The sequence below is a fragment of the Miniopterus schreibersii genome (assembly GCF_964146895.1).
Source record: "Miniopterus schreibersii genome assembly, chromosome: Y".
Lineage (NCBI taxonomy): Eukaryota > Metazoa > Chordata > Mammalia > Chiroptera > Miniopteridae > Miniopterus > Miniopterus schreibersii.
This window is the reverse complement of record NC_138120.1, coordinates 1,737,731-1,765,000: the sequence shown is the minus strand read 5'-3', so window position 1 is coordinate 1,765,000 and position 27,270 is coordinate 1,737,731. Positions and strand designations below refer to the sequence as shown.

The window sequence follows — 27,270 nt, the reverse complement described above, 5'->3', positions numbered from 1 at the left end:
AGTGGTTGAGCGTCGACCTACGAACCAGGAGATCACGGTTCGATTCCCGGTCCGGGCACATGCCCGAGTTGCGGGCTCGATCCCCAGTCGGCGGCGTGCGGGAGGCGGCCGATCCGTGACTCTCTCCCATCATTGGTGTTTCTCTCTCTCTTCCTCTCCCTTCCTCTCTCTGAAATCAATAAAAACGTATTTAAAATGAAACAAAAACACAGAGCAATAAAATAGCACCCACCGAGTTCCCCAGGCACCCACGTTTCTGGACTCAGCACAAACACTGTGTCCCTAAAATGGTACATTCGTGTGGATGCCCTATTTACTTTCCCTTTAAAAATAAAAATAACGTTTTTATTGCTTTTGGAGAGAAAGGATTCACTTTCTAATGGGATTGCTCGAAGCTGACCAGCGAGGCATCCAGGCTGCCTACTCTCCTCTGCTGGGACCTTTCCTCAAGATGAGTCATATGTCAGTTTCCTCTCTGAGGCGCGTGCCCTTTTCTGTACTTCGGGGAGATCTGACTCACGCCGCACATCTGTCGTATGTCATTCCCAGCGAGTTCTCTCTGTGCGTCCCCAGCCTGCTGGGTGCTCCTAAGGGTGCTCGCCCCTCAACCTTGCGGCCGCGACGCTCCGACGAGAGCGTTGGAGCTTCGCTTTCCCCCTCTCGTTGGTGTTGATCATGACTTGTCACAACTCTTGCCTGTTGGACAGTGAATGGAGACGCTCAGCAGTTCCTCCAACATCTTTTTTCACTCTTATCAGTGTTACTTTTTACTTCCTTTCAATTGATACTGTTTCCAAAGGCGTTACAGAGCTGGGTATGCCTGTGGTTTCTCCCTGCGCAACTTTGTAACTTGTAAATGGCCCTGTGGGCTGGGCCATGTTTCCTTTTCAAGACCCTTAAGAGATACATCCACTTGCAGAAACATCCGTTCCTTTTGTTTTCTTGAACTTGACACTGTGCCGACCCTCTAACCACTGAGCCACGCCGGCCAGGGCCCTAGATTTAAGTTTGGTGGACTGACCAGGGGCTGTCTTTAGAATTCCGCTTATTGCATCCCGTTGTATCCGTGAATGTTTCCGTGGGTGGGTTGAAAACACCCTTGGCCCCTGGCTTTGGGCACCCACTCCACTAGCCTAGACTCCCCTCACCCAGGAAGAGCCCCGGAGGGGAAGATCCTGCCATTATTTTCATGCCCTGGCCCAGCCTAATTAATGATCCTTATAGCCAGCTTCCCATACTCAGAAACAGTCGAATCCTGCTTTCTTTCCTGATGTGGCAGGACACCCCCCGCCCCCGATGATATGTGCTTTTTTGTTTAAAACACTCAGAATATCAAAATCCATTCTCCCCTTAACTCTGTTGTCTGCTTATGACTTCTTTTTTCTTAAAATTCTGTACCCTGGCATCGACCCGCCCTGGCGGTATGGGTAGTTATTCTTTGAATATTTCTACTTAAGCTGCAATTTTCATCTGGGCTCCAGTCTTGTTCCTTGTTACCTCTGTTACCTTATTTTAATTTTATTTTAATTATTTAATTATTTTATATTTTATCTGATATTTTATTTATTTTAATTATTTTATTATTATTTTGTATTTTAGTTTATATTTTATTTTAATTTAATTATTTTATTATTTTATATTTTATTTTATATTTTATTTGTTTTATTTTAATTTAATTATTTTATGATTATTTTATATTTTATTTTATATTTTATTTTAATTTAATTATTTTATTATTTTATATTTTATTTTAATTTAATTATTTTATTATTTATATTTTATTTTATATTTTATTTTATTTTAATTATCATCACAGGTTAAATTTACTCCCTTCATCAGTTTCCAGCAGTGACTCAAAAGGCAGGCGCATTTTCATAAGTCCGGCATTTGTCAACCTTTGCATTTTTAATCAGCTTGTGATCCCTTCAAAGAGCCAGGGAGACCTCCGGAGGTCACACTATCCTTTCAAAGTCTCCTCTTCTTAGGAAGAAAGTTACAAAGGCTTGTATCCAAGGCTCTGCCCTGATGTAAGATTGTTAATACTTACAATGTTTCCTCGAGGAAATTCAGAGTCAGTGCCCCAATTATCTCCTCCGGGTATCGTTACCTGTTTTATTCAGAGTGGTTTTGCAGCCTGAGACTGCTCGGCAAGGTCGGCTCGTTCCTGCAAGTCAGTCTGACCTAGAGAGGGTTTCTGATGTTTGTTTCCCTTTTGCTGATCCGCTGGGTTCGGTTCTGGCTGAGACCGTTCTGGTAACTTAATAGCAATTTCGTAGGAAATGCTGCTTCGAATGTGAAACAGTGTGTCTTTAAACCCCCTCTTAGCGTAATGAGAAAATGCAGATGCTAGTGTGACATGCAGAGCAACATTGTACCTTTGTTTCCAACCGAGATTTTCATTGCTTTGTGCCCTCTCGGGCGGACGTCTCAAGCAAAAGTCTGCTTTGTTACTTTTGTGATTTACTCCCTTTATTTCCCCGGTGACAGTAGGCATTCGATATCGTTCCGTATTAGCTTCAGGTGCACAGCGTAATGATTAGACAGTTACACAATTTCCAAAGTGATCCCCCAATAAGTCTAGTACCCACCGGACGCCGTAGGTAGTTATTACGATATTATTGAGCATATTTCCTGTGCTGTACGTTTGTAACCCCCAATCTGTGCTTCTTAATTCCTTCACCCTTTTGACCCAGCCCCCCGAGCCCTCCCGTCTGGCAACCATCAATCTGTTCTCTATATCTATGAGCCGGTTTCTGTTTTATATGTTCATTTACATTGCTCTTTCGGTTCCACATGTAAGTCAAACCATATGGCACCTGTCTTTCTCTGTCTGACTTATTTCACTGAGTTTAATATCTTTTAGGTCCATCCATGTCACTGCAGATGGCAAGATTTCATTCTTTTTTATGGCTGAGTAGTATTCCTTTTCTATACGTACCACAGCTTCTTTTTTCATCTATCCATGGGCACTCCGGTTGCTTCCATATCTTGGCTATTGTAATAGTTTCTTATGTTCCAGCAGCTTCTCCTGAGACATGATAGGTTATAATTGAGTCGAGGAAGAAAGGTATTTTAAAGTAATTTTTTTTATTATTATTGGTTTCAGAGAGAGGAAAGGAGAGGGAGAGAGAGATAGAAACATTAATGATGAGAGGGACTCATAATCAGCTGCCTCTTGCATGCCCCCTACTGGGGATCGAGTCCCCAACCCAGGCATGTGCCCTACGGGAATCGAACCCCTGACCTCTGGGTTCATAGGTTGATGCTAAACCAATGACCATGCCACCCGGCTAAAGTAATGTTTTACGTATGTGCCATTTTGGTCACCTAATTATTATTATTTTTGTAGAAAATAAAACCAAGCACTGCCCCTATGTTCTATGTTCTTAGTGTATTGAACCCTAACGGAATATTGTGCAGCCCCAAATCTCTACAAGGATATAATTCTACCCCCTCCCCCCATTATCAACAACACGATAGCTACCCAGCCATCTTACCAAACGCAACAAAATGAGCTTCTGCTAAGACCGCGTATTAAAGATAAACTCTCAGGTAAGGCTCAAGTCATCCCTTCGGCCCTCAGACATCCTCTCATCAGCTGGAACTCAATTAAGAATTAGACTAAAGTGTAAATTTTCATAGAAATGAGGTGATAAGATATGATAAGGACTCTTCAATTCACCTTGGTTATAAGAGAGAATAAATTTAAAATTATAGGCAATGATCGCCCTGGCCGGCCAGTGGTGCTCAGTGGTTAGAGCATCGGCCTGTGCACTGAAAGGTCTCGGGTTCGATTCCCCATCGAGGGCACGTACCTGGGTTGCAGGCTCGATCCCCGGACCCAGTTGGGTTGAGTGCAGGAGGCCACCAATTGATGTGTCTCTCTCACATCAATGTTTCTCTCTCCCTCTCTCCCTCTCTCTAAAAAGCAATGAAAAAATATCCTCGTGTGAAGATTAACAAATAAAAAATGTTATAGGTAATAACTGAATCCCTGAAAAGTATGGTTTTATTTTCATAAATATTAGAGATCAAGACGGGTTTGTTTGTGTCCCGTAAATGATATCTTACCCGGGCAGCCAACCCGGGTGTCCAGGGAATGCCTCCAAAAATTAAAATCTCTGCGGAAAGAGCCTCCAGGTACTTAAAACTAGGGGACTTGGCCGGTGCGCCTCACCCAATAGGGTTCGTATTGCTACATATCCCGAATTATTTCAGGCGTTTCTTGCTCCCATTTTTTCCCCGGTGTTATTTTAATTTTGGAGCGTAACTGGGAACCGACTGGGAATCGCTTGCATCGTTGTGACTGAAAATCGTAATAAAAAATGCATGGAAGCGAGAAGAACTTAGTATCCCATGCATTCTGTTAAGAGGCAGAACAGTTGAAAGAAATTAATCACCTGGTAATCTGGCGTGGTAGGAGAGACGTTATTATTAAAGGTATTTTTTTCTGCCCCGATGGGAGCATCGCCCGAGCACCGGAGGGTCGTGGGTTTGAATCCTGGTCGGGGCACATACCTAGGTCGCTGGTTTGGTCCCCAGTCTCGGGGTGTGTTCGGGAGGCAGCCAATCCATGTGTATCTCTCTCTCCCTCTCTCTTTGCCCCTCTCTAAAATCAGTTAGAAAATAAGAATAAAATGCATTTTCAGTGTCCTGCTGTCAGTATTTACCGGAGACGCAGTTTGCCGTCGCCTGTTAGGTCCATTGCGGAAGATTGAGCCCTGCATCTGGAATGATTTCTAGCTGGTGGGTAAGACCACGAGAAGCTCAGGTACTTCTAAAATTATACGGTGCCCGGCCGGGCGGGGCTCAGAGGTTGAGCGTCGACCTAGGATCCAGGCGATCCGGGTTCGATTCCCGGTCGGGGCACATGCCCGGGTTGTGGGCTTGATCAATGACTCATCATTGATGTTTCTGTCTCCCTCTCTCCCTCTCCTTTCCTCTCTCTGAAATCAATAAAGAGATATTTAAAAAAATAAAAATGAAAAATAAATAATAAATAAATAAATACATAAATAAATAAATAATAAATAAAATTATACAGAAGTTACTCGGCTCTGTGGGGGGGGTACTTTTTTTTTCTTTTTTAAATTTTTATTTATTGATATTTGAGAGAGAAAAGAAGAGAGAGATGTGTTGTCTCACTTATTTATACATTCACGGCTTGATTCTTGTATGTGCCCCGACGGGGGATCGAACCCGCAACCTTGCCGTAGTGGGGTGGCGCTCTGACCAGCTGTGCTGCCCAGCCAGGGTGATGTCCTGTGTTTTTTCAAATTAACTTATGATCTGAAGAGAAACTGGAGGCATTTTATTTTAATTTATTTTATTTAATTTAAATATATCTTTATTGATTTCAGAGAGAGAGAGAGAGAGAGACAGAGAAACATCAATGATGAGAGTGATCGATCAGCTGCCTCCTGCACGCCCCCTACTGGGGATTGAGCCTATAACCCGGGCCTGTGCCCTGACCGGGACTCGAACCCCGATCACCTGGACCCTAGGTCGACCCTCGACCTCTGAGCCACTCCCAGCTGGGCTTTAATTTATTTATTTATTTTTAATTTTTTAATCTTCAACCTAGGTTATTTTTTCCATTGCTTTTTGGAGACAGAGAGGGAAACATGCGTGTGAGAGACACACATCGATTGGTCGCCTCCCCCACGCAACCGAGGTACCTGCCCTTGGCCAGGATCAAACCCGAGACCCTTCGGGCTGTGGGCCGATGCTCTAACCACTGAGCAAACGGGCCAAGGCTCTGATAAGATATTTCTGCATGGACGAGGGAATCCCCTTAGCAGCCGTCTCCTTTCTCTTAGCTGGGCTTGGAAATCGAAAAACAACGATCCCAGCAACGCAGCCGACAGGTCAGGCTCTCCCAGAGGTGGAGCCAGGAGCTCTCCTGCAAAACACATCCCAGGTGTTCAGCCGCGTCTGGAAACCGCTGGTGACGTTTGTAATGAGCAGTAAATTCTCGACACGCGGCAACCGAGAATGCTAGGAATTAGCTCAAAAGTGCGTTTTAATAAATGCCTTCATAAACACTAATTGAGACTTAATTATTTAGACTCCCGTGTCCCGGGTGCTGACAAATGGCGTTTGGCAGGAGACATGAAAGAAGAATTAGGAAATGGATCATTTTTGTTCCTTCCAGACAAACCATTATTTTAATGTTTGTCGGGGACTAGACTGCGGAATTAAATTTAACCGTTGCTTTCTTAGGGTTAGGAAATTTAAGTTTTTTGATTATGGTGTGTGTCCTGTTGGATCTGATCTGAAATGCAACGCGGATTTATCGTTTTTATATCTGTAGATGTGGTGTCCTGGTTCTAGCTTTTGAGGACAATTTAAATGCCTTTTTATTATTAGAGACTATTTTATACATGGACATCAGTAATTAAAGGAACATCTTTCCATACGCAACCTGAAATAAAGTTAGAATATGGTGGAGAGCCCGGCCGGCGTGGCTCAGCACTTGAGCATCGACCTATGAACCAGGAGGTCAGGGTTCGATTCTCAGTCGGGGCACAGTTGTGGGCGTGCAAGAGGCAGCCGATCAGTGACTCTCTCTCATCATGGATGTTTCCGTCTCTCCCTTCCTCTCTCTGAAATCAATAAAAACATATTTAAATAAATAAATCAATACCTGTGCACCTGAAGGTCTCAGGTGCGGTTTCGATTTCTGGCCCTGATCAGGGCGTATGAGGGAGGCAACCAATCAACATGTCTCTTTCACATCAATGTTTCTCTCTCTCTTTCCCTCTTCCTCCCTTCCCCCCTCCCGTCTTCCCTCTCTTTCTAAAAATCAGTGTTAATCTCCGGTGAGGGTTAACCAAAGAAAGTGATTGTTGAGAAGGGAGAGGAGGTCACCTATACCCTGTGAAAAGGGTATGTTTTTATTTATTTGACATTCATTTCATAAAAGCATAAAATGGACATAATAGGAGTATCAGAACATGTAGTTTACAGGACTAACAATTAAATAGAGGGGTCGACAATAAAAAATTCGATGTAAGAACAACATTGTGTGTATAGCCTTGAAAGACAGGACTGGGGCTTAATCTTGTTTCTATAACAGGGGTATTAAAGAATTTTGAGGAACCAGCCCAAGTACCCATCTGTAGTTGAGCAGATTAAAAAGCTGTGGTACATCTACACCATGGAATACTATACAGCTGTGAAAAAGCAGCATCTCTTACCCTTGGAGACAGCAGGGAGGGACCTGGAGAGTATTGTTAAGTGAAATAAGCCCATCAGAGAAAGAAGAGGGTCCCATGATCTCACTTATATATGGAATCTAATGAACAAAATAAACTGATGAACAAAATAGACCTAGAGACATGGACGCATGGAGCAGACAGGGATCTCAGAGGGAAGGCGGGGGTGTGGGAAGAGATTAACTTAAGAACTTATATGCATCTGGACACAGACAGTAGTGTGGGGAAGGCCTGGGGAGGGGTGAGGGCAGGGTTGTGGGGGGCAAAGGGAGACAAAAGGGGGGCATCCGTAATACTCGCAACAATAAAGGTAAATTTTAAAAATTCTCAGGAAAATACATTTTAAGCAAAATTGAGCATGAGGACAATAAACAATGTGTGGGCATCAGGAAAATGTTGACTTGGGGGTCACATATGAGCATAAAGCTGTGGATTAGGGCCTTTGCCTGGACTTGGAGATGGGTCTGCAATGGAAAGTAGGAGACAAATTCTAAAATAAATGCTCTGAGGGTAAAAACCAATGCACCCCTTACGTTAACCCAGTGCTGGGATTTTTTTAAAAGAAAAGCAAGGGTGACGTGTGAGTCCAGGTGTTTGCAGCTGGAAGCACGGCTGGAACACGGACACGGGAGATGAGCACGAAGCCCACTTTGAGGGAGATAAATATGTTTCTAGTTCAATATCAGACGCACACAGCTTCAGGGGTGAGTGGGACCTTTGGGTGGGAAAAGTCCGCTACACACAGAATTTAAAAACTGGAGCCGTGTGATGCCCTGAAGATTTACAGTGGCTTTTATTTATTTATTTATTTTTAAATCAGATTGGTGGTGTTGTATAGGATTTACTTCTGTCCTGCAAAAATTAATATATCTTCTCTTTAGCTCCTTTTCTGCTCCCCGTGGAACATTTATCGATTCCCCTCTGCTAACCATCTTTTAGAAAAACATATAAAACAGAAATATTTTTCCTCCGGCTGAGTTCCAAACTTAAGACGTAATGATTTTTTCCCTTAAACGTTGTGGACACACGCAGCATCGCCAGTTAAAACGTGTTCCCGGTGGTGTCCGAGATTTGCTGCAGAAGCTCAAATTGATCAGAGGTTGGCTGCGGAAACTCCACACCCGTCCTCTCAGGGCATTTTTGTTGGTCCGCAAACTATTCCAAGACCGTAAAACACTTTAGATGCGAAACGTCTGAATTCCATTTTAGGTGTTAGGTACTTTCCTTGAGGGATAATAGTCTATATTTTTCTAATTGTCTCATTGCTGAAACATCTTCAGTGCCCTAAGTCTAGAATGTCAGGGCGTAACAAAGAGAATTATTTTAACAAAGTAAAACCATTTTGGGTGTCCCCCGAAAAATGTAGACACACTTTGAATGATTATAAAGTCAGTACTTATGACTATACGGTTCATTTTCAGCATTTAAAACAATCTACAAAAATGAATTTTTTTTAATTTTTATTTTTTGGTCAGTGTTTTCAAACTGACAATTGTTCTGGTCCATGCTCTGCTGATAACGCAAAGCAGTGGAATCACCAACATCAGGAATTATTTCGTGCGCTATTTGTGCTCCCTCAATGCGCCGAAGAGTGCCGGTTTTTTACCGCAAACTTTATCTTTTATGTGTCCCCATAAAAATAAAAAAAAGTCTAATGACACTTTAGGATACATTTTATTTGTTCAAAGCTTAGTCTGGCTTCACTCGTTGTTTCAAATACATTAAACCTGAACAGGAGTGAAAATTAAGTGAGTGATCAGCTATTAAAGTGTGTGTACATTTTGAGGGGACACCCTATTTAATAACAAAATACTACAAACACCAGGACCCCATAAGCCCACTGAAAAGACCGTGGTTGGCCCCATTGGGACGATGGCAACATTCCTAAGAATGTAATATATGTACTGGATTGAAGCATGTTAAATATGTAACAATGTATCCAGCCATCGCTAATATAGGTACTGGATTGAAGCATGTTAAATATATAACAATGTATCCAGCCATTACTAATATAGGTACTGGATTGAAGCATGTTAAATATATAACAATGTATCCATCCATCACTAATATAGGTACTGGATTGAAGCATGTTAAATATATAACAATGTATCCAGCCATCGCTAATATAGGTACTGGATTGAAGCATGATAAATATATAACAATGTATCCATCCATCATGATACTCAAAAACCCACCGGTTACAAATATCTCTTAAAACTCAACAGGGAAAAAAAAAAATTACGAGGCAGTGACCTCAAGAGACCCCTCTCTTTGGGCTGCTCTAACACAGTAGCACCAGCCAGGTGAATCATGTATTTATTTTCCACAGTTCGGGGAGCTCTTCGATTGGGGGTTCAGCATATTGGATTCTGGGGGCGACCCCCACCCGCCGGCAGGTTGCAGAGTGCCCATGTGTCACGTCCTTACCTGAAGCAAGGGGACAAGGGAGTTCCCCGGGGTCTCGTTTACAAGGGCGCTAATCCCATTCTTGGGGGCCACAGCCTCGTGACCTCATCCTAACACCAGAACAGTGGTGATTGGGGTTTTAACCTAAGGATTGGGGAGGGACAAAAATATTCAGTTCGGTTCAACTGGGAACGGCTGGGGAGATATGTCCTTGGTCCTTAACAGAGGGGAGTGTATCCAGCCCGCCGCGTGCATAAGGAATTTTGCGAACACTGAGGCTCCTAGGGCTTCTCAGACGGGGACCTATCGCTTCACGGTTTCAGGTTTTTTGTTTGTTTGTTTGTTTGTGGTGAGGCAAAGATTTCAGAAACAGGCAGTGGGGATGGTTGCTCACCATTTTGAATGGGAATAATCCTAGTTAATGTGATACTTAGAAATGATTGAAACAGCAAAATGCTTAGTACACGCACATATGTATATATCACATTTATATATGTCATTTTTATATTTTATTTATGTATGTATACACAGGGGGTCCCCAAAACATGCGTACACACTTGGAAGAATTATTATTTCTGATGGGTTAAACCTGAAATGAAAGAAACCTCAGTGGAGCTATCAAAAATATGTATATATATATATATATATATATATATATATATGTATATATTTTGAGGGGAAACACCCTATATCTATATATCTATATCTATATCATCTATATCTATATCTATATCTATATCTATCTATCTATATATCTTTATAAGATTTTTAATTTTAGTTTTGCTCAATTTAAGGACAGTTTGAAACAGCATCAGAATACAGTATCTCACACATTTTCTTTTTTCTTCTCCCAAAAGCAATCAGATTAGACAGACAAAGGGACCGAGACATTCAGGTACAGTGTTAAGTGTAAACTTGGTTACAATTTTTGGCGGACGAGAGAGCCGCAGCGAGCAGGAAAGAGAGAGAGAGAGATTTGGAATCTTTATTTCTGGAAAGAGAAACCTTTCCCCTGTTCCTCCTGCGTCTTTCTTTCTCCGCGGCAGCTGGCTCAGTCGCCGATCCCATCACGAGTCTGAGACACCCTCCCCAGCAGACACTCTGCCCATTATGTGTAGTGACGGCCGGCCCTCTCGAACCCAGACCGATACCACCCAGGTTGTGCGAGATTCATTCTGCAAAGGCCGGGCCTGGGTAGCGAGAGCTGCCAAGTGGGAGTCTGGAGGGCGGTGCTCCCAAAATTGGGGATTGATTTTGGTGGGTTTTTTTGTGTGTGTGTGTCCGCCCCTGGACTGTACCAGCACAGATACTGATTCTGGGGTCTAGGATGGAGCCCGCGTGTTTCTCTTTTTCTTGACCACTCAAGCTTTTATCTTTGTATTTTTGACCCACAATCTCAGGCAGTCTGGCCGTCCCTGCTCTCAGGACCCCGAGGGCTCGGACAGGATGGTTCCAGCCCCACCGGGTGGCACAGGGCGGGATGCAGAGCTGCCCTTAATCCATGTGTTCAGGAGGCAAAGGACGACCTACCCCTGGGCAAACTCCTGGCCACCTCTGTCTCTCCCCAGGATGGTTTTCAATGTCAAGTGCTGGAACGTAGCTTGGAGTCATGAGACAGACCATTTGGGTAAAGGACTGGACGTATTTTTCCTTCGAGTCCCTAGTTTTAGCACTTCCTGCCCTTGTCTACCAGGTTTGGGGACCTTGAACTTGTTGTGACGGTAAGGAAAGCGCGTCTATGCTATGCTTTTTCCTTTTAAATCATCCCATAGATAGACAGTGAGGATGGTCTTAATCAAAATGCCTCTTTTCTCACTGCTTTAGAAATACTCCGCGCTGTGCCTTTAGCTACAGGTCAACGAACCAAAACATGATATTGGCTTTTTTGTGTGTGTGTGTGTGTGTGTGTGTGTGTGTGTGTGTGTGTGTGTGACTGACTTACAGGGGTGACTGACTTGCAGGCTTCATTTCAGAGACAGAGAAATCCCTAAAACTTAAATGATTTGTCAGCTGAAATGCTTTGTTTGGAGCTGAGACTGTCTGTCAAAGAAAGTAAACATTTGTTTAAAAAAAAAAAAATCATAGCCAGACCTGGCCGGCGTGGCTCTGGTTAGAGCATCGATCGGCCCATGAACCAGGAGATCACTGTTAAATTCCCGGTCAGGGCACATGCCCGGGCTGTGGGCTTGATCCCCAAGACGGGGCGTCCAGGAGGCAGCCAACCATTGATGTTTCTCTCTCTCTCTCCCTGCCTCTTCCTGAAATCAATATAAAATATATATTTTTAAAAATCAGTAGCCAAGGCACGGAGACAACCAAAGTGTCCTGCGATCGAGGACTGGATAGAGAAGATGTGGGACACGTCCACGATGGAATACTACTCAGCCATGAAAAAGGGTGGGCTCCTGCCATTTGCAACAACGTGGATGGACCTTGAGAATATCATGCTGAGTGAAATAAGCCGGGCAGAGAAAGACAAATGTCCCGGGATCTCACTCATATGTGGAATCTAATGAACATAATAAAGTGATGAACAAAATCGATCCAGAGACATGGAAGCATGGAGCAGACGGAGGGAGCTCAGAGGGAAGGGGGTGGGAGAGGGGCAGGAAAAAATTAACCAAAGAGCTTAAATGGATCTACGCATAAGCCATGGACACAGACAATAGTGTGGGGAAGGGGCAGGGTAGAGGGGTCAATGGTGGGGGTGGGGTGGGAAGGGGAGATCTGTAATACTTTCAACAATACTAATACATTTTTAAAAAACTGACCACTTTGCTACAGTAAACGCCCGAGTTGCCCTATCTGCAGCTTTTAAGGAGGAATTAAGAATTTGACGCCTTGAGTTAAATCTAGTTCTTAAATTTACAGACTCCTCCTGGCTTTCAAAGTAAAAGTATCCCACCCGCTCATGCTATTTTGGGGACAGTCAGGGAGACTTGAATATGCACTGGCTTTCGGCCAATATTTCTTTTTCTTGTGATGAGAACTCTTAAGAGCGACTCTCTTAGCAACTTTTGAATATGTAATACAGTGCTATTGACTGTTTCACAATGTATGTTTTTCTGTCTTAAATTTACAACAGTTGGTTGTTGTTTACAATAATGGAAGCAAAGCGACTTCTTTCGAAAGGGCCACACTTTCAGTTTTCCTTTCCAGCGTTATTCCGTCAACTTTACATTTTATTAAAGAATTATAATTTTTTTTTTATGCGTGACTGTGATGTTTTTTTCTATATAGAAAAAAATAGAGGTGTGTCGTAAGCTGTTTAAGTGTGGGGTCTCATTATGTCTGCAGTTTACTTTGAAACTCGAGCCCTAAAAGGTGTTTAATAAATTATTACTGAAAATGAATTATTAATAATGTTAATAAAATATTTAATGGGAAAGCCTGTCATTTACTGATTTTGTACACACACATACTCAGCCTTACACACGGATGCCAACACACAAATCCCCCCCCCACACACACACAACCTGGGCACGTCCCCTGACCAGGAATCAAACGGGACACCTCGAGGTGCCCAGGATCCTGCCCAACCTACTGAGCCACACCAGCCAGGGCAGGGGTCATTTTGTCAAGGAAAATGGACATATGCACCAGCAGGATAACTTGGATCTAGTGTCGTCACCTGTTACGAATATTTTAGATTAATTCTAAAATACAAACCCACAGATGAGACATTTTATCATCATTTCAGGAGAAACAATAACCATTGTAACTGTTACATCCACACGGTAACCCTCGCCGCCTCCACGAGCAAACGTTCTACACTGTTGCTGAGGTAAACCGGGGTCTCTCCAAATAGCAACAATGTTGCGCTTTTTACAGCTGACAGATCAGAATGTCTTGTGTTCTCTTGCAGGGTTCTTAAGTACCGGTGACCAGGCGGCCAAGGGCAACTACGGGCTCCTGGATCAGATCCAAGCCCTACGATGGATCGAGGAGAATGTCGGGGCCTTCGGTGGGGACCCCAAGCGAGTGACCATCTTTGGCTCGGGCGCAGGAGCCTCCTGCGTCAGTCTCCTGACCTTGTCCCACTATTCAGAAGGTAATGATGAGAAAAGTCATAGATTAGGTGCCTCCCAGACGCCCCCATCTGGGGATCGAGCCCACAACCCGGGCGTGTGCCCTGACTGGGAATCGAACCATCGACCTCCTGGTTCATAGGTCGATGCTCAACCCGAATCACGCCGGCTGGGCTACATTTTTTTTTAACTCAGCTTTCTTTCCATTTTAAAAATTGAGATATAATGGACATAGAACCTTCTCTTAGTCTCAGGTGTACAACATAATGGTATCACATTTGTATAAATTGCAAAATGATCGCAGTGTCGTTCATACCCATCACCTCACGTAGCAACAAAATTTCTTTTTCTTGTGATGAGAACTTTCAAGATCTCCTCTCAGCAACTTTCAAATATCCAACAGAGCATGTTTAACTATTTGAACAATACACCATTTTTTTTTTTTACATAAATTTACAGCCGTTAGATGTCGCTTACAGTAACAGGAGTAAAAGGATATCTTTCGAAAGGCTAACAGCTTACTTTTGCCTTTTTGACCTCATTTGGTCGACTTTAAATTTTGTTAATTTTTTTTAATTTTAATTTTTTGTTAATAATCTTCACCCAAGGATATTTTTTCCTTTTTTTTTTTTTTTTTTTTTGAGAGAGTGGAAGGGATGGAGAAAGAGAGAGAGAGAAAAACATTGACATGAGAGAGAGACATCGATTGGTTGCCTCTCGCACTGGTGATCGAGCCTGCAGCTGAGGCGCGTGCCCTTGAACGGAGTCGAACCCGAGACACTTCAGTCCAGGGGCCGGTGCTCTAACCCCTGAGCCCAACCGGCTATGGCTTTTAACTTCTAATTTCAACTTGGCACATACAGTAGGTAACCGTATGTAGATATTAACAGTATGTAGATAACAGAGGTGGGTTTGGAGATTTCGTAGTAAAGTCTTATTACGTAATGAGACTGCGGCCATTCGGCTTTAAAAGCCATTTCTCTTCTATGGACTGTGTCCCCTAACTGTGTCCCCCATGCTGTACGGTAGAAAATAATATTGAGAGGAAACTGTAATTGAAAACAAAAAGCCGCTTCTGTGATCCAAGCTAACGCAGGCTGATTCTCTCTTGTCCATGGGTGACAGAGGATTTAAGCATTGGTGAGAATGAAAAGAGACACAGGGAATATCGTCAATAATATTGTGATAACTGTGTATGGGCCCAAGTTGGTCCTAGACTTGCCAGGGGGATCACTTTGTAACGTATATAAACACTAGCCACCATGCTAGACACCTGAAACGAATATAACATTGAATGTCAACGATAATTGAAAGACATAAAAATTTAAATTTAAATAAAAGAGAGACATTAACAGGGGTTGGATACAGTGGGCACCATTCCTGTTTGAACCACTTACATTGAAAGCACTTGAAATTTTATTTTACTTTAAATAGTTTTACGGTATCTTTTTTTAAAGTATGTTCAAGGTCCACATACATGCTAATAACAGGAGGGGCCTCCGTGCGGTGTCCCGGACCCCATTTCCTTCCAGCTTCTTGTACCATCGCGGACAAGTTGCTGAATCTTTCCTGTGCCTTTGTGTCCTGTAAGAGTTAAAAATAAAGTTTCTTTCTTTCTTTTTTTTTTTTTTTCCTGCTGGATATCCATGCACGACATAGACCGGATGGGATATTTTCAACCAACACACAATTTTTCTGCTCAAATCTTAACTCTTCCAATTGCCCATATTTTTCAAGTATCTCACCAAACCGTTGATAATTTTTTTTTTTTTGAAAGATGCATTTCAGTGGCTGCTCCAGTGAGGATTTCCTTCAGAGCAGCTAATTCATTTATTTTAATTGTAAATTGCTTTCTGAGCTCTGTTTGTGTTCAATCAGATGAAATGCAAAGTGTGGCGCCGTGACTGGGAATCGAACCGGCAACCTCCCTGTACATGGGCTGATGCCCAAGCACCTGAGCCGCACCGGCCAGGGCCGATTATAAAATTTTAACGTGATATCTTGAGCAGGTTGAGAAGGGGAATAGAAGTCCATCTCTGAAATTTAGGTATTTATAACACCATACAGAATGATCACCTTAAAAATCAGCCTGCTCGGTTTAGTCCAACAGTGAACTCACCCCCAATGGGATGGTTGGAGCTGCTTCTGGTTGGCGAGGCCTTGGCAGGGCCCAGACCAAAGGGTTTTGTGGGCTGTATACGGCCCGTGGGCTGGAATCGCCCCAGCCCCGGTGTATAGCATCTGGGATGGACGCGCAAACACCACACCAGACCGTGGAAGGAGAAACAGAATCCGTATTTTTACCACTGCAGCAAAATTGCAAATGTTGTTTCCTTTTAAAATATATATTTATCCATTTCAGAGAGAGGAAGGGGGAGAGAGAGAGAGAGGAACATCCACAATGAGAGAGAAACATCATTGAGCGGCTGCCTCCTGCTCGCCCCCTGCTGGGAATCGAGCCCCCAACCCGGGCATGTGCCCGGATGGGGAATCGAACCTCGATCTCCTGGATCCTAGGTCGACGCTCGACCACTGAGCCACGCCGGCCGGGCTGTAGTTTCCTTTTCTTAAAACAATATGGGGGGATGTGCATGTGTGGGGGAGGAGGAGAGGGGGTGTGAGAATATCCCATAGAACCCGTGTCCAGAGGGAGGAGGGGAACGCGGGCAGAACACGGTGGAACTGCGTGAAAGATGTTCCGAATGAGCTGAATGCCATTGTCCCCAGGAACCCGCAGGCCCCGGGGAGACAATCCGAGCCTTCTTTGCCGAGTCAAAAGCTGCCTTTCTGTCTTCGGGGGGTTTTCATTTGCATGTCCCCAATCTTGCACCTGCAGGCTTGTTCCAGAAAGCTATCATCCAGAGCGGGACCGCCCTGTCCAGCTGGGCCGTCAACTACCAACCTGCCAAGTACACTCGGATACTGGCGGATAAAGTCGGCTGCAACATGCTGGACACCACGGACATGGTCGAGTGCCTTCGGAACAAGAACCACAAGGAGCTCATCCAGCAGACCATCACCCCCGCCACCTACCACATCTCCTTCGGGCCCGTCATCGACGGCGATGTCATCCCCGACGACCCCCAGATCCTCATGGAGCAGGGCGAGTTCCTCAATTACGACATCATGCTGGGCGTCAACCAGGGGGAGGGCTTGAAGTTCGTGGACGGCATCGTGGACAACGAGGACGGCGTGACCCCCAACGACTTCGACTTCTCCGTGTCCAACTTTGTGGACAACCTCTACGGCTACCCGGAAGGGAAGGACACCTTGAGGGAGACCATCAAATTCATGTACACAGACTGGGCGGACAAGGAGAACCCAGAAACCCGACGGAAGACCCTGGTAGCGCTCTTCACCGACCACCAGTGGGTGGCCCCCGCCGTGGCCACGGCGGACCTGCACGCCCAGTACGGGTCTCCCACCTACTTCTACGCCTTCTACCACCACTGCCAGAGCGAAATGAAGCCCAGCTGGGCAGACTCAGCCCACGGCGACGAGGTCCCCTACGTCTTCGGCATCCCCATGATTGGCCCGACCGAGCTCTTCAGCTGTAACTTCTCCAAGAACGATGTCATGCTCAGCGCGGTGGTCATGACGTACTGGACGAATTTCGCCAAAACCGGGTATGTTCTGCGCATCTTATTACCACCCTCCTCCCAGATGTCTGGTTCTTTCCCTGACCAGATAAACCTCACACAGTCGTCAGTTCCCCGACAATCTTGATGGGGCCCACTATGATTTTTATTTTCTTTTTTAAACATATTTTCATTAATTTCAGGGAGAGAGAGATAGAAACATCTATGATGAGAGAGTCATGGATCAGCTGCCTCCTGCACGCCCCCGACTGGGGATCGAACCCCCAACCTGGGCCTGTGCCCTGACCCTCAGTCTCCTGGATCCTAGGTCGATGCTCAACCACAGAGCCACACTGGGCGACACATGTTTTTTCTTTACCCCTAAATTATTTTTCTGTGAAGCCAGATTTTCGTTACAGCGCTCGCTGCACATTGAAAATTTTGTTTCCTCGCTGCTAGTGCAGGATATAGACATATTTGGCAGTTCTGGGTAAAGTGGGTCATAGTTTCAGATATAAATGAAACCTTGTCTCATTTGGTAAATAACAGGACTATCAAGATGCACGAGCCACGCGGTAAATTGTGGTTACTGTGTAGCCACAGAAATGAAATAGATTTCACGGTAACTATAGAGAGATACTATGTGTGTGTGTTTGTTTCTATATATACACACAGAGAGATACATTGTTTTATTGTAGCTGCCTGAATGGTGCTTTGTAGATATTCCATTTTTGTGTGTGTTTTTTTTACAAATTGAAGGTAAGAGCCTCCACCAGCAAACAGATCATGACTTACGAAAGGTCAGCATTTCTTTTTGCAAGAACGTATTTTTCATTAATGTATGTGCATTATTTTTTTAGGCGTTAGGCTATTACACGCTCAGTAGATTACAGCAGCGATTTTTGACCGCTGTGCCCCAAGGATTTTTAAAACACGGGATACGTGACTATTGAGTCAGGGGCATGGACCTCTTTGCCTTAGGTTGTCCAACAAGAAAATGGCAATAGCCAACACGATAGCCACTCGGTGTGAATGAATCAAAATTATTCCTATTTTTTGGTCAGATCTGCAAAAAAATATATTTTGGGGGTTGCTGTAGAATTTTAGTAATTAGGTTACATGAGCCATGAGATGAAAAGGTTGGAAATTGCTGGACTACAATAGTGTGTAAATATAACTTTTATATACACCGAGAAAGGAAAAAATGCAGGTGACTCATTTTATTGCAATATTTCCTTTACGGCAGGGGTGTGGAACCTAACGGAAATGTCTCTAAGGTCTGCCTGTCTATATATATACATACACACATGCACCCAATTATATACATAATTTCCCTATTGTACTTGTTTTATATAAATATATAAAAGTTTATACATATTTATTTTAGAAGTAAATATACAATTTATATATGTGCATATAGAGATATATTTATCTATATCTATACAAATATATCTTAAAGGAAAGGTCATCGTCTGAATGTATAAAAACACACAAGAGCTACACAAACAACAACCTCCGCCCGTATTCTACTGAGCAAATTCTCAGCGAACAAAGAGAGAAAAGACTGCCCGACATCTTAGGCGGCTGCACCGTAATATCCTGGCATCTTTTCATTTCCTCTTGTCTCGGCACCTAATTGTGGAAATTAATGAAGTGCCGTCCTGTGCTACCTGCATGTGCTTCTGTCATTAACCTTGAGCCTCTTGCGCGGAATTGGAAATGAAGATGCTCAGGGCCCCGGGGGACGGCGAGTGTTCCCGCGGCGTGCGGGGTGGCCGAGTCAGGCCCCCACGACGCAGACCCTGAGCCCCATGCTGCTCTAGAGAGAGTGGGGTTCAGGGGATGCTGAGGGTCTGGATGCTCAGGCCTTTAGAAGCCACCGTTTTTTTGCAGTGATTCCAAATACTCTTTGGTGGGAACGGGTTTCAGGATGATTTGCCATCGCAACTGGACTTCAGCGTGTTTACTGAGTTGAAAGAGTGTTGCACGGGTCCCCGTGTTGAGCTGTCAGATTTGACAGATGTGACCTAAGAAAAGCTGCCCTAGGAGGCAGCGGGGGAGGGAGAAGGTACAGACGTTTGAGAGAAATGCTTCTCTATCACCAAGAAGTTCTCTCTTCCACAAAGATAGCATGGAAGTCACATCAATACATGTTTAATTTATCTTTATTGTTGAAAGTATTACAGATGTCCCCCCGTTTCCCCCCCATTTCCACCTGCCCCCTCCCCAGCCATTCGTGGAGGGACCTGGAGAGTATGATGCTGAGTGAAATAAGCCAGACAGAGAAAGACAAGTATCTCAGGATCTCACTTACACGTGGAATCTAATGAACAAAATACATATGTGCATGTAACACAGGCTTATTAGATTCCTAGGGCGGTTGAAACAAAGTATCCAAAAAGGTGGGGTTTGAAACAATAGGAATACATTGTTTCGCAGTTGTGGATGCGAGAAGTCCACAGTGCCCGGGTCTCCAGGGCTATGTTCCCTCCAAAGCCTGTGTGTTGGGGGGATGTCTCCTTGCTTTTTCTGACCTTCTGACGCTTTGCTGGCAGTCTTTGGCAGTAAGGATTTGCAGGTGCACCCCTCCAATTTCTGCCTCTGTGATCATGTGGTTGGTCTCCCGGGGCATCATTTCTGTGTTTAGATGGCCATTGGCTTTTTAAAATGTGTTTAAATATGTTTTTATTGATTTCAGAGAGAGAAAGGGAGAGGGGGAGAGAAAGGGGGAAACATCAATGATGAGAGAGTCATTGATCACCTGCCTCCTGCACGCCCCCTACTGGGGATCGAACCTGCAACCCGGGCATGTCCCTGACCAGGAATCGAACTGCAGTCTCCTGGATCCTAGGTCGATGCTCAACGGCTGAGCCGCACCGGCCGGGCTAGATGGCCATCTTCTCATTATAGTGCCAGGCACATTGCATGAGAAGTTCCTTCTACTCCAGTTGACCTCATCTTATCTCGACTCATTCCCTCTGCAGGGACCCTGTTTCCAGTGAGGTCACATTCTGAGGTGCTGGGGGTTTAGACCTCAGCGTGTCTTCATTTGAGGGGTAACAGCTGAACTCACAGCCCCTTTTAAAGACGAGTCCAGGTCCAGTTATGTCAGGGAAATCAGATGTATGGTGTCTGCCGTTGCAACGATTTGCATTCGCATGAACCAAAAAGATTCATATGGGTGTCTCCCAGCCAAACCTTGGTATCTACGCCCAATCAAGACACCATCTTCCAAACATGCCATTCCCTTTTTTTTTAAAATCCTTACCTGAGGATGTGTTTTTATTGATTTGAGAGATACAGAGAGAGAGAGGCCAGTTGCCTCCTGTACACGCCCTCACCGGGAATTGAACCCGTAACCTTTTGGTGTCTGGATAACACTCCAACCGAGCCCCCTCCCTGGCCAGCGCCAAACATGTCATTCTTTGCATAAGATCTTTTCATCACTTACTTTTACGAAGAATGTATTTTTTCCCGCCTTTATATATTTTGGAAATAAAAACTTTTTTATTCTTTTCTTAAATGCAAAGCCAGTGCCACTCATCACCTGTGTCACTAAACCATTCGAAGAAAATCGTGGAAGCCAAACAAAGCCATTAAAATTCCCGTCAGCTCTCCTGCCAGCCAGGGGCTCCCGCGGCCCAGGCGTTCTCTTTGTTTAAAAATGAAAGAAAAAAAGATAAAGGGAATTAATTAGTGATAAGCTGGCAGGAAGGCGATACCTTCCCCGAGACCTAAGGAACAAACACAGAGCCAGGATTGAAAACTCCAGGCGGATCTGTTGTCGGATGCCTTTGAGCTGTAACCGCGGTTCCTAAAATCACTCAGCCCGGCAGCTGTGGTTTCCGCCCTCGTTCTGGGGGAACATGAAAGGTGCGGAGATAATAAACTGACCTGGGATGAATCGCGGCCCGTATGTATTCACGGGGACATGAGTGATAGGTGCTTAGGAGACGTCCGGCTTTTTAAAAAAAAAAAAAAAAAGTGATAAAGTCGCTGGCGTGGCCAGGAAAGAACAAAGGTCTGAGCTTGGAGAAATAGCTCCCGGCTGACCTGTCGTCCCAAAGTTCAGGTACAAATCCCACGGAGGTGACACTATAGAGATGACGGGGGCCTATAGGAGAATCTGGGCTTTATCCAAACGGGGGCTAATTTGGTTTCCGCAGCCCACGAGGCGCAGACCTGAAGGAATTCCTAGGGATGCGCGTGCAGTGGCTTTTTTTTTTTTTTTGAAATTAATTTGTAAAGGTTGCTGGCGTGACTCACATCAGCTTTCGAGGGAGCCACTCAGAACTTCCTTTAGTGGGCAAAGCAAAACACCGCTTCCAACGTAAGTAAGTGGGGAGTAAGGTGTCGCCCGCAGCTGGTTCGCCCGGGAAACGGGGCATTGAGCCGACGGGCACCGGGTAGTGACGTCGGCGTTTGTCAGCGGGCGACAAGGGCTTCAGAGGGGGTTGCTGGTTAGGTATTTATTTTAAATAAGGTTGCAGCCCTGGGCGACGGGCTCAGTGGTTAGAGCGTCGGCCTGCGCACCAAAGGGTCTCAGGTCTGATTCCCGGTCAAGGGCACGTTCCTCGGTTGCAGGTTCGATCCCCAGGTGTGGTCGGCAACCGGTCCACGTGTCACGTCCACGTCTCTCCCTCTGTCTCTCTCTCTCTCTCTCTGCCCCCCTCCTTCTTTCCCTTTTACTTTCTCTGGAAAGCAATGGAAAAAATATCCTCAGGTGAGCATTAACCAGAAAAGAAAGAAAGAAATAAGATTGTGGCATCACCTGCTCTGCACACAGGGTTTCCTGGTCCCCTGTATTCCTTGGACGTATATTACTTTGTAGTCCTGTCTGCCTAGGGAAGTTTTTCAGTGTCCTAAATTATATATGTACCTATTCTAAATACATATTAGAATACCTAATATCTATATTAGGTATTCTAATTTACCTATGGTCACAGAGGGATAACGTTTATCGAACGTTTACTATACGCCCGGAATGTGGCTGTTAATATTTAACCCCCACCGGTGTGAAAAGCGGGAGGTTTTGGAAATGACTTCGACAGCCTCAGATTGGGGGCTACAGTCCTTCCTTTACCAGATGGTGTATCTGCTGGTGAACTATCCTGTTTGCATCTTTCACGATGCCTGGTAACGTGTGTAGACCTGGCGTCTTCAAGTCGGACTTGCTGGTCCCCCTGCTTTCTGGCCTGGAGCCGACCGTGGGTGGGGGTAGCTTCGTAAAAGAACCACCAAGAGCTGTCTGTCTTGATTGTTGTTGAAGACAGTTTGTTGCGTTTTAAAGACAGTGGACGTGTTATGAGAACACCACAGTGCTGCCATCGTAAACGATTTTTAAAATGCACTTGGTGACAGAAGATGGGGTACATATATACGCCGTGGAGTATTACTCGGCCATGAAAAAGAAAAGAAATCTTACCCTTTGCGGCAACCTGGATGGATTAGAGAGTATTGTGTTGAGTGAAGTTAAGTCAGACAAAGAAAAGTCATGTGTGAATTTCACTTATATGCACAAGTGGTATATAGACATATAGATAAATATTTAGATACATAGATATATATAGGTAATGGAATATTACATGGCCATACAAAAAATTAAATCTTATCATTTTTGACAGCATGGATATTTCATTTAGCACAATACGTAGAGGATATTGTGCTAAGTGAAATAAGCCGGACAGAGAAAGACAAATACCGTGTGATTTCACTTATATGAGGAATCTAAAGAACAAAATAAACAAATAAAAACACGAAAAAAATACAAGTATGGGGATTTTAAGGAAAAGACAAAGCCGTAGCCGTCCTTAGCACAAAGCGGGATAAATCCGTGGCTCCTTCAGTATTTTGTGCGGGTCGATAAACACGTCATTTCTTCTTTGATTAAGGCTTACTTGTGAAAGAATGTGACGCCTTCCTTTCTCTGTTTCTCCCTCCTGCTTTCCCCAGCGACCCTAACCAGCCCGTTCCTCAGGACACCAAGTTCATCCACACGAAACCCAATCGCTTCGAGGAGGTGGCCTGGTCCAAGTACAACCCCAAAGACCAGCTGTATCTGCACATCGGCCTGAAGCCCAGGGTGAGGGATCACTACCGAGCCACCAAGGTGGCCTTCTGGCTGGAACTCGTCCCCCACCTGCACAACCTGAATGAGATATTCCAGTACGTCTCCACCACCACCAAGGTCCCTCCTCCCGACATGACCTCCTTCCCCTACGGGACCCGGCGCTCTCCTGCCAAGATCTGGCCGACCACCAAACGCCCGGCCATCACGCCGGCCAATAACCCCAAACACTCCAAGGACCCTCACAAGACAGGGCCCGAGGACACGACCGTCCTCATCGAAACCAAAAGGGATTATTCCACCGAACTGAGCGTCACCATCGCCGTGGGGGCCTCCCTGCTGTTCCTGAACATCCTGGCCTTCGCCGCCCTGTACTACAAGAAGGACAAGCGACGCCACGAGACCCACCGGCGCCCCAGCCCCCAGAGGAACACCACCAACGACATCGCTCACATCCAGAACGAGGAGATCATGTCCCTGCAGATGAAGCAGCTGGAGCACGAACACGAGTGCGAGTCGCTCCAGGCTCACGACACGCTGAGGCTCACCTGCCCGCCGGACTACACGCTGACCCTGCGGCGGTCGCCCGACGACATCCCACTTATGACACCAAATACCATCACCATGATCCCAAACACACTGACGGGCATGCAGCCCCTGCACACGTTCAACACCTTCAGCGGAGGGCAAAACAGTACAAATTTACCCCACGGGCATTCCACCACGCGAGTATAGCTTCGCCGTGTCCTCCCCCTTCCCGCCGACGCCCCGGAGAGCCAGTGGCCCCGCCGTGACGTCTCCACCCAAGGAATGTTTTCCATCCCACCCACTTAGGACAGAAACTCTCTTTCTCACACACACACGCACACACGCCAGGGCCGTCGGTCGTCCCCGCGTCCCCGGCGGGCCCGCCCGACCCGTTGGCATTGCCCGGTACGACAAGACCAACTCCTGACCCAACACCGACTTGGCCATCCCAGCGCTGCTCCCCAGCGCTCCACGCCTCCCGCGGACGTTTCGTGGGACACCGCCGTGTCCAGGACCTGGGTGTGTTCCCCACGCACCGTCCACGAGCCGAGACCTCTGGACCTTAGCCGGGGACACGTCATGTGGTTTTGTGGTTTTTTTTTTTGGGTTTTCTCTTTCTTTTTCGTTTTTTAAAATTACAATTTCAAAATAATAATAATAATAATAATAATAATAAAAGTTCTTTATGTGCCATATGCCAGGTGGCTCTACGTAAGTGAAGAGAGAGAGTCTATGTGCGTTGACCCAGCGCACGGAGCGGTCGATCCGGCGAGAGAAGAAACGTAGAATTTTATTATCCCCATAAAAGAACTGACTATGCAGTAACCGACGTATAGTTCTGTGCAAAGAGATGTTTGGCCGGCCGGAACTATATGGAAGAAACTTTGTAAAAATAAAAAAAAAGAACTTGTACATAGCCGTGAGTTTAAACACGCACACACACACACACACACATGCACGCCCACGCGCGCCCACGGGACAGAAAACGCGGCGAAGCGGGACCACGCAGACACAGAAAAGCTTTTCTTGGTGTTTTTAGTCTGAAAGAGCTTTTAGCAAGATTGTCCTTTCTCCATTGTGGTCTGTATGTATGTAAATATAAATATATCTATATATACATTTAGTCCTATCACCTCTGTTTTCCTCCAGGACGTAGGAGGCGCTCCTCTCGTTCCTTGTGATGACGACGCCACAGGGCTTTGTTTTCACGCGTCGCTGGGCCCGGCCCGCGTGGCAGGCCCCGGCTGGGCGAGCCGCACCCTCCCCTTCGCAGGTTGTACAAGTGCATGTCACAGCACCCTTAGGAGACTGTTGTTTTAGGAAACCTTTATTATTTTATTTTATTTTTTTCCGTGTGCCCGCGTGTGTGTGTGCGTGTGAGGCCTTCCTGAAGTCGCAGCGCAGACACGGATCCCCCGCCACGTGGAGCCGGCGGAAAGCTGGTGCAACTAGACACCCGCACCCACGGGGCGTCGCCTGGTGCCCACCCCTCCGAAACTAACAACAACAAAAAAACACACAAAAATAGAATTTCTGCTCCGTGGTTCTGCTTCCGTGGCTGTGTTTGGGAAGCGTTGCTTCTCACCCCGGGGCCCTGCCAAAAAAATAAAAAATAAATGAAAGAAAGCTGGCCTTCGGTGGGGCCGTGCCCCCCGCGTCAATACAGCTCTGTGTTTGCCCAGCAGCTGCGGGGCGGGCTGGCGGGCACCCTGGCCGCTCCACTTGGCCACGCAGATGGCAGGAGGCCACGGGCGCTTCCCTTGGTGTTCAAGCCGTCGGCCCCTTTTTATCCATCAAACAAAGTTTGTCCTACTCTGTCTGCGCTTGTCTGGAAATATCCCTTTCTGTGGGTTGGCGCGTCCGGGCCCGATGGATGACTGGGGCAGACAGGGAAGAGGGAGCCAGGAGGGGACGCGGGGTTCGCAGGGAGCCAGGGCCTGGAGCACGTGCAGACACGATTCACCCCTTTAAGAATTGGCAGCCCGGGCACAAGAGTCCCTTGGACGCTTAGTCGCCCTCTCGGCGTCAATCTGTCGTCAATAACATCATTTCGGGCATCGGAGAGCGCAAGGGGAAGCTTGGAGACAACGGTCGTGTCTTTATCTTCCCGAAATCATCGCCCCGCCGGGAAACAGCAGCCAAAGATATGAGCAGGGAGCGTCCCGGCGAGGGCTCGGCCGTCTAACCCGAGAAACGGGGCCTGAACGGTCGCTGTCCAGGTGGCCTTTCCGCGCAGACGGTGCCCCGGTTTCTTTGCACACAGGGCCCCCCCCAAACGAAAACCGCAGTCGTTGGAATCAGGGTGTTTGGGCAAAGCCCTCTGGGGAAAGACCCGTTTTTAGAAATGCTTGAAAGGGACCCAAATTGGTTTAAGTTGGGGAGCGGCTCTGTGTGTGTCCCTGGGGTGGGACATTATGGTCCCAAAGCGGAGGATGGTGACGCCAGGCGCCTTTCCCGCAGCGCAAGGCGGCCCGGAGGAGATTTTCGTTCCCAGCGCCTGCCCACTCTGTTATATTCCCGCAAACAGGCGCCCCCATCCACCCCCGCCCCCCCAAAAGGAAGAGATGCTTGGTATCCATGTCGGTCCGGTACGTCTGTGATATGAATTTCCGTATCTGTTTAGTATTTCCAATTGTCTTCAGCTAGCAATATGCACCGTTAACGTGTCAGGCTTGTGACGTTTGGATAAAGGGGAAAAAAAAAAAAAAAAACAAAAAACCCAACAAAAAACAAAAAAAAAAACCCACAAAGCAAAACAAAAAGAGTTCTTGTTACGTGAATAACTCCTTTAGCTTTTACAGAGGGTGACTATCAAAAGCAATTTAATACGCCGTAAATATCTTATTTCTACATGGAAAGAGGTTATAGGATCTTCATAGAGTTCTATGAGAATAAAATATACTTGTTACCTATTTAAAAAAAAAAAAAACACCAAAAAAAAGTGAGGAAAAAAAAAATACGATTAAAAAAAAAATACTTTCCTAGGCTTTTATTGTCGACTTTCACAGGCACGCAGGGTTTACTGGTTTCTTGGGTTATGATTTCGCGGTTCTGTTTTTTTTTTATTTTGCCTTAAGTAATGATAGAAGATATATATGGCTGGACACATATGTATAAACTTTTCAGCGGCATTTTTAATAATAAAATATCACAGTATTTTCTAACGCTTTGTGCAAATAATTACGCGTCGTTGGGAGATCCGGCGACATGCCTGGGCACGTGTGACAAAGGGGAACGTCGATTGGTCACGGGTGGGTGTCTCGGGGTCCGGACCACTGGGGGATCGGTGCCGCTGTTGGGGAGTCGCACGGGTCCGACGTTGGAGGGGAAAGCTCTGGATGGGAAACGTGGCGAGATGTTTCCTCAAGACGGACGGCTGAGTATATTCCTTGTAGGCCTGCCGTCCGTAATATCTCTCGGGTTCCAGTTGTGTTTCACATCATAAT

At 45.7% G+C, this 27,270-nt stretch overlaps 1 protein-coding gene across 4 annotated transcripts in view; it reads left to right on the top strand.

Moving 5' to 3' along the window:
• LOC308551951 (neuroligin-4, X-linked) overlaps positions 1–26,980 on the top strand; it is a 132,544-nt gene extending 105,564 nt beyond the window's left edge. For all 4 annotated transcript variants that reach the window (XM_081126866.1, XM_081126863.1, XM_081126865.1 and 1 more), the window contains 3 exons: positions 13,489–13,674; positions 16,488–17,277; positions 23,182–26,980. In XM_081126866.1, the coding sequence (XP_080982992.1) occupies positions 13,489–13,674; positions 16,488–17,277; positions 23,182–24,031 (1,826 nt within the window). In that variant the 3' untranslated portion in view covers positions 24,032–26,980. The remainder of the gene's footprint in view (positions 1–13,488; positions 13,675–16,487; positions 17,278–23,181) is intronic.
• Positions 26,981–27,270: the final 290 nt, after the last annotated feature.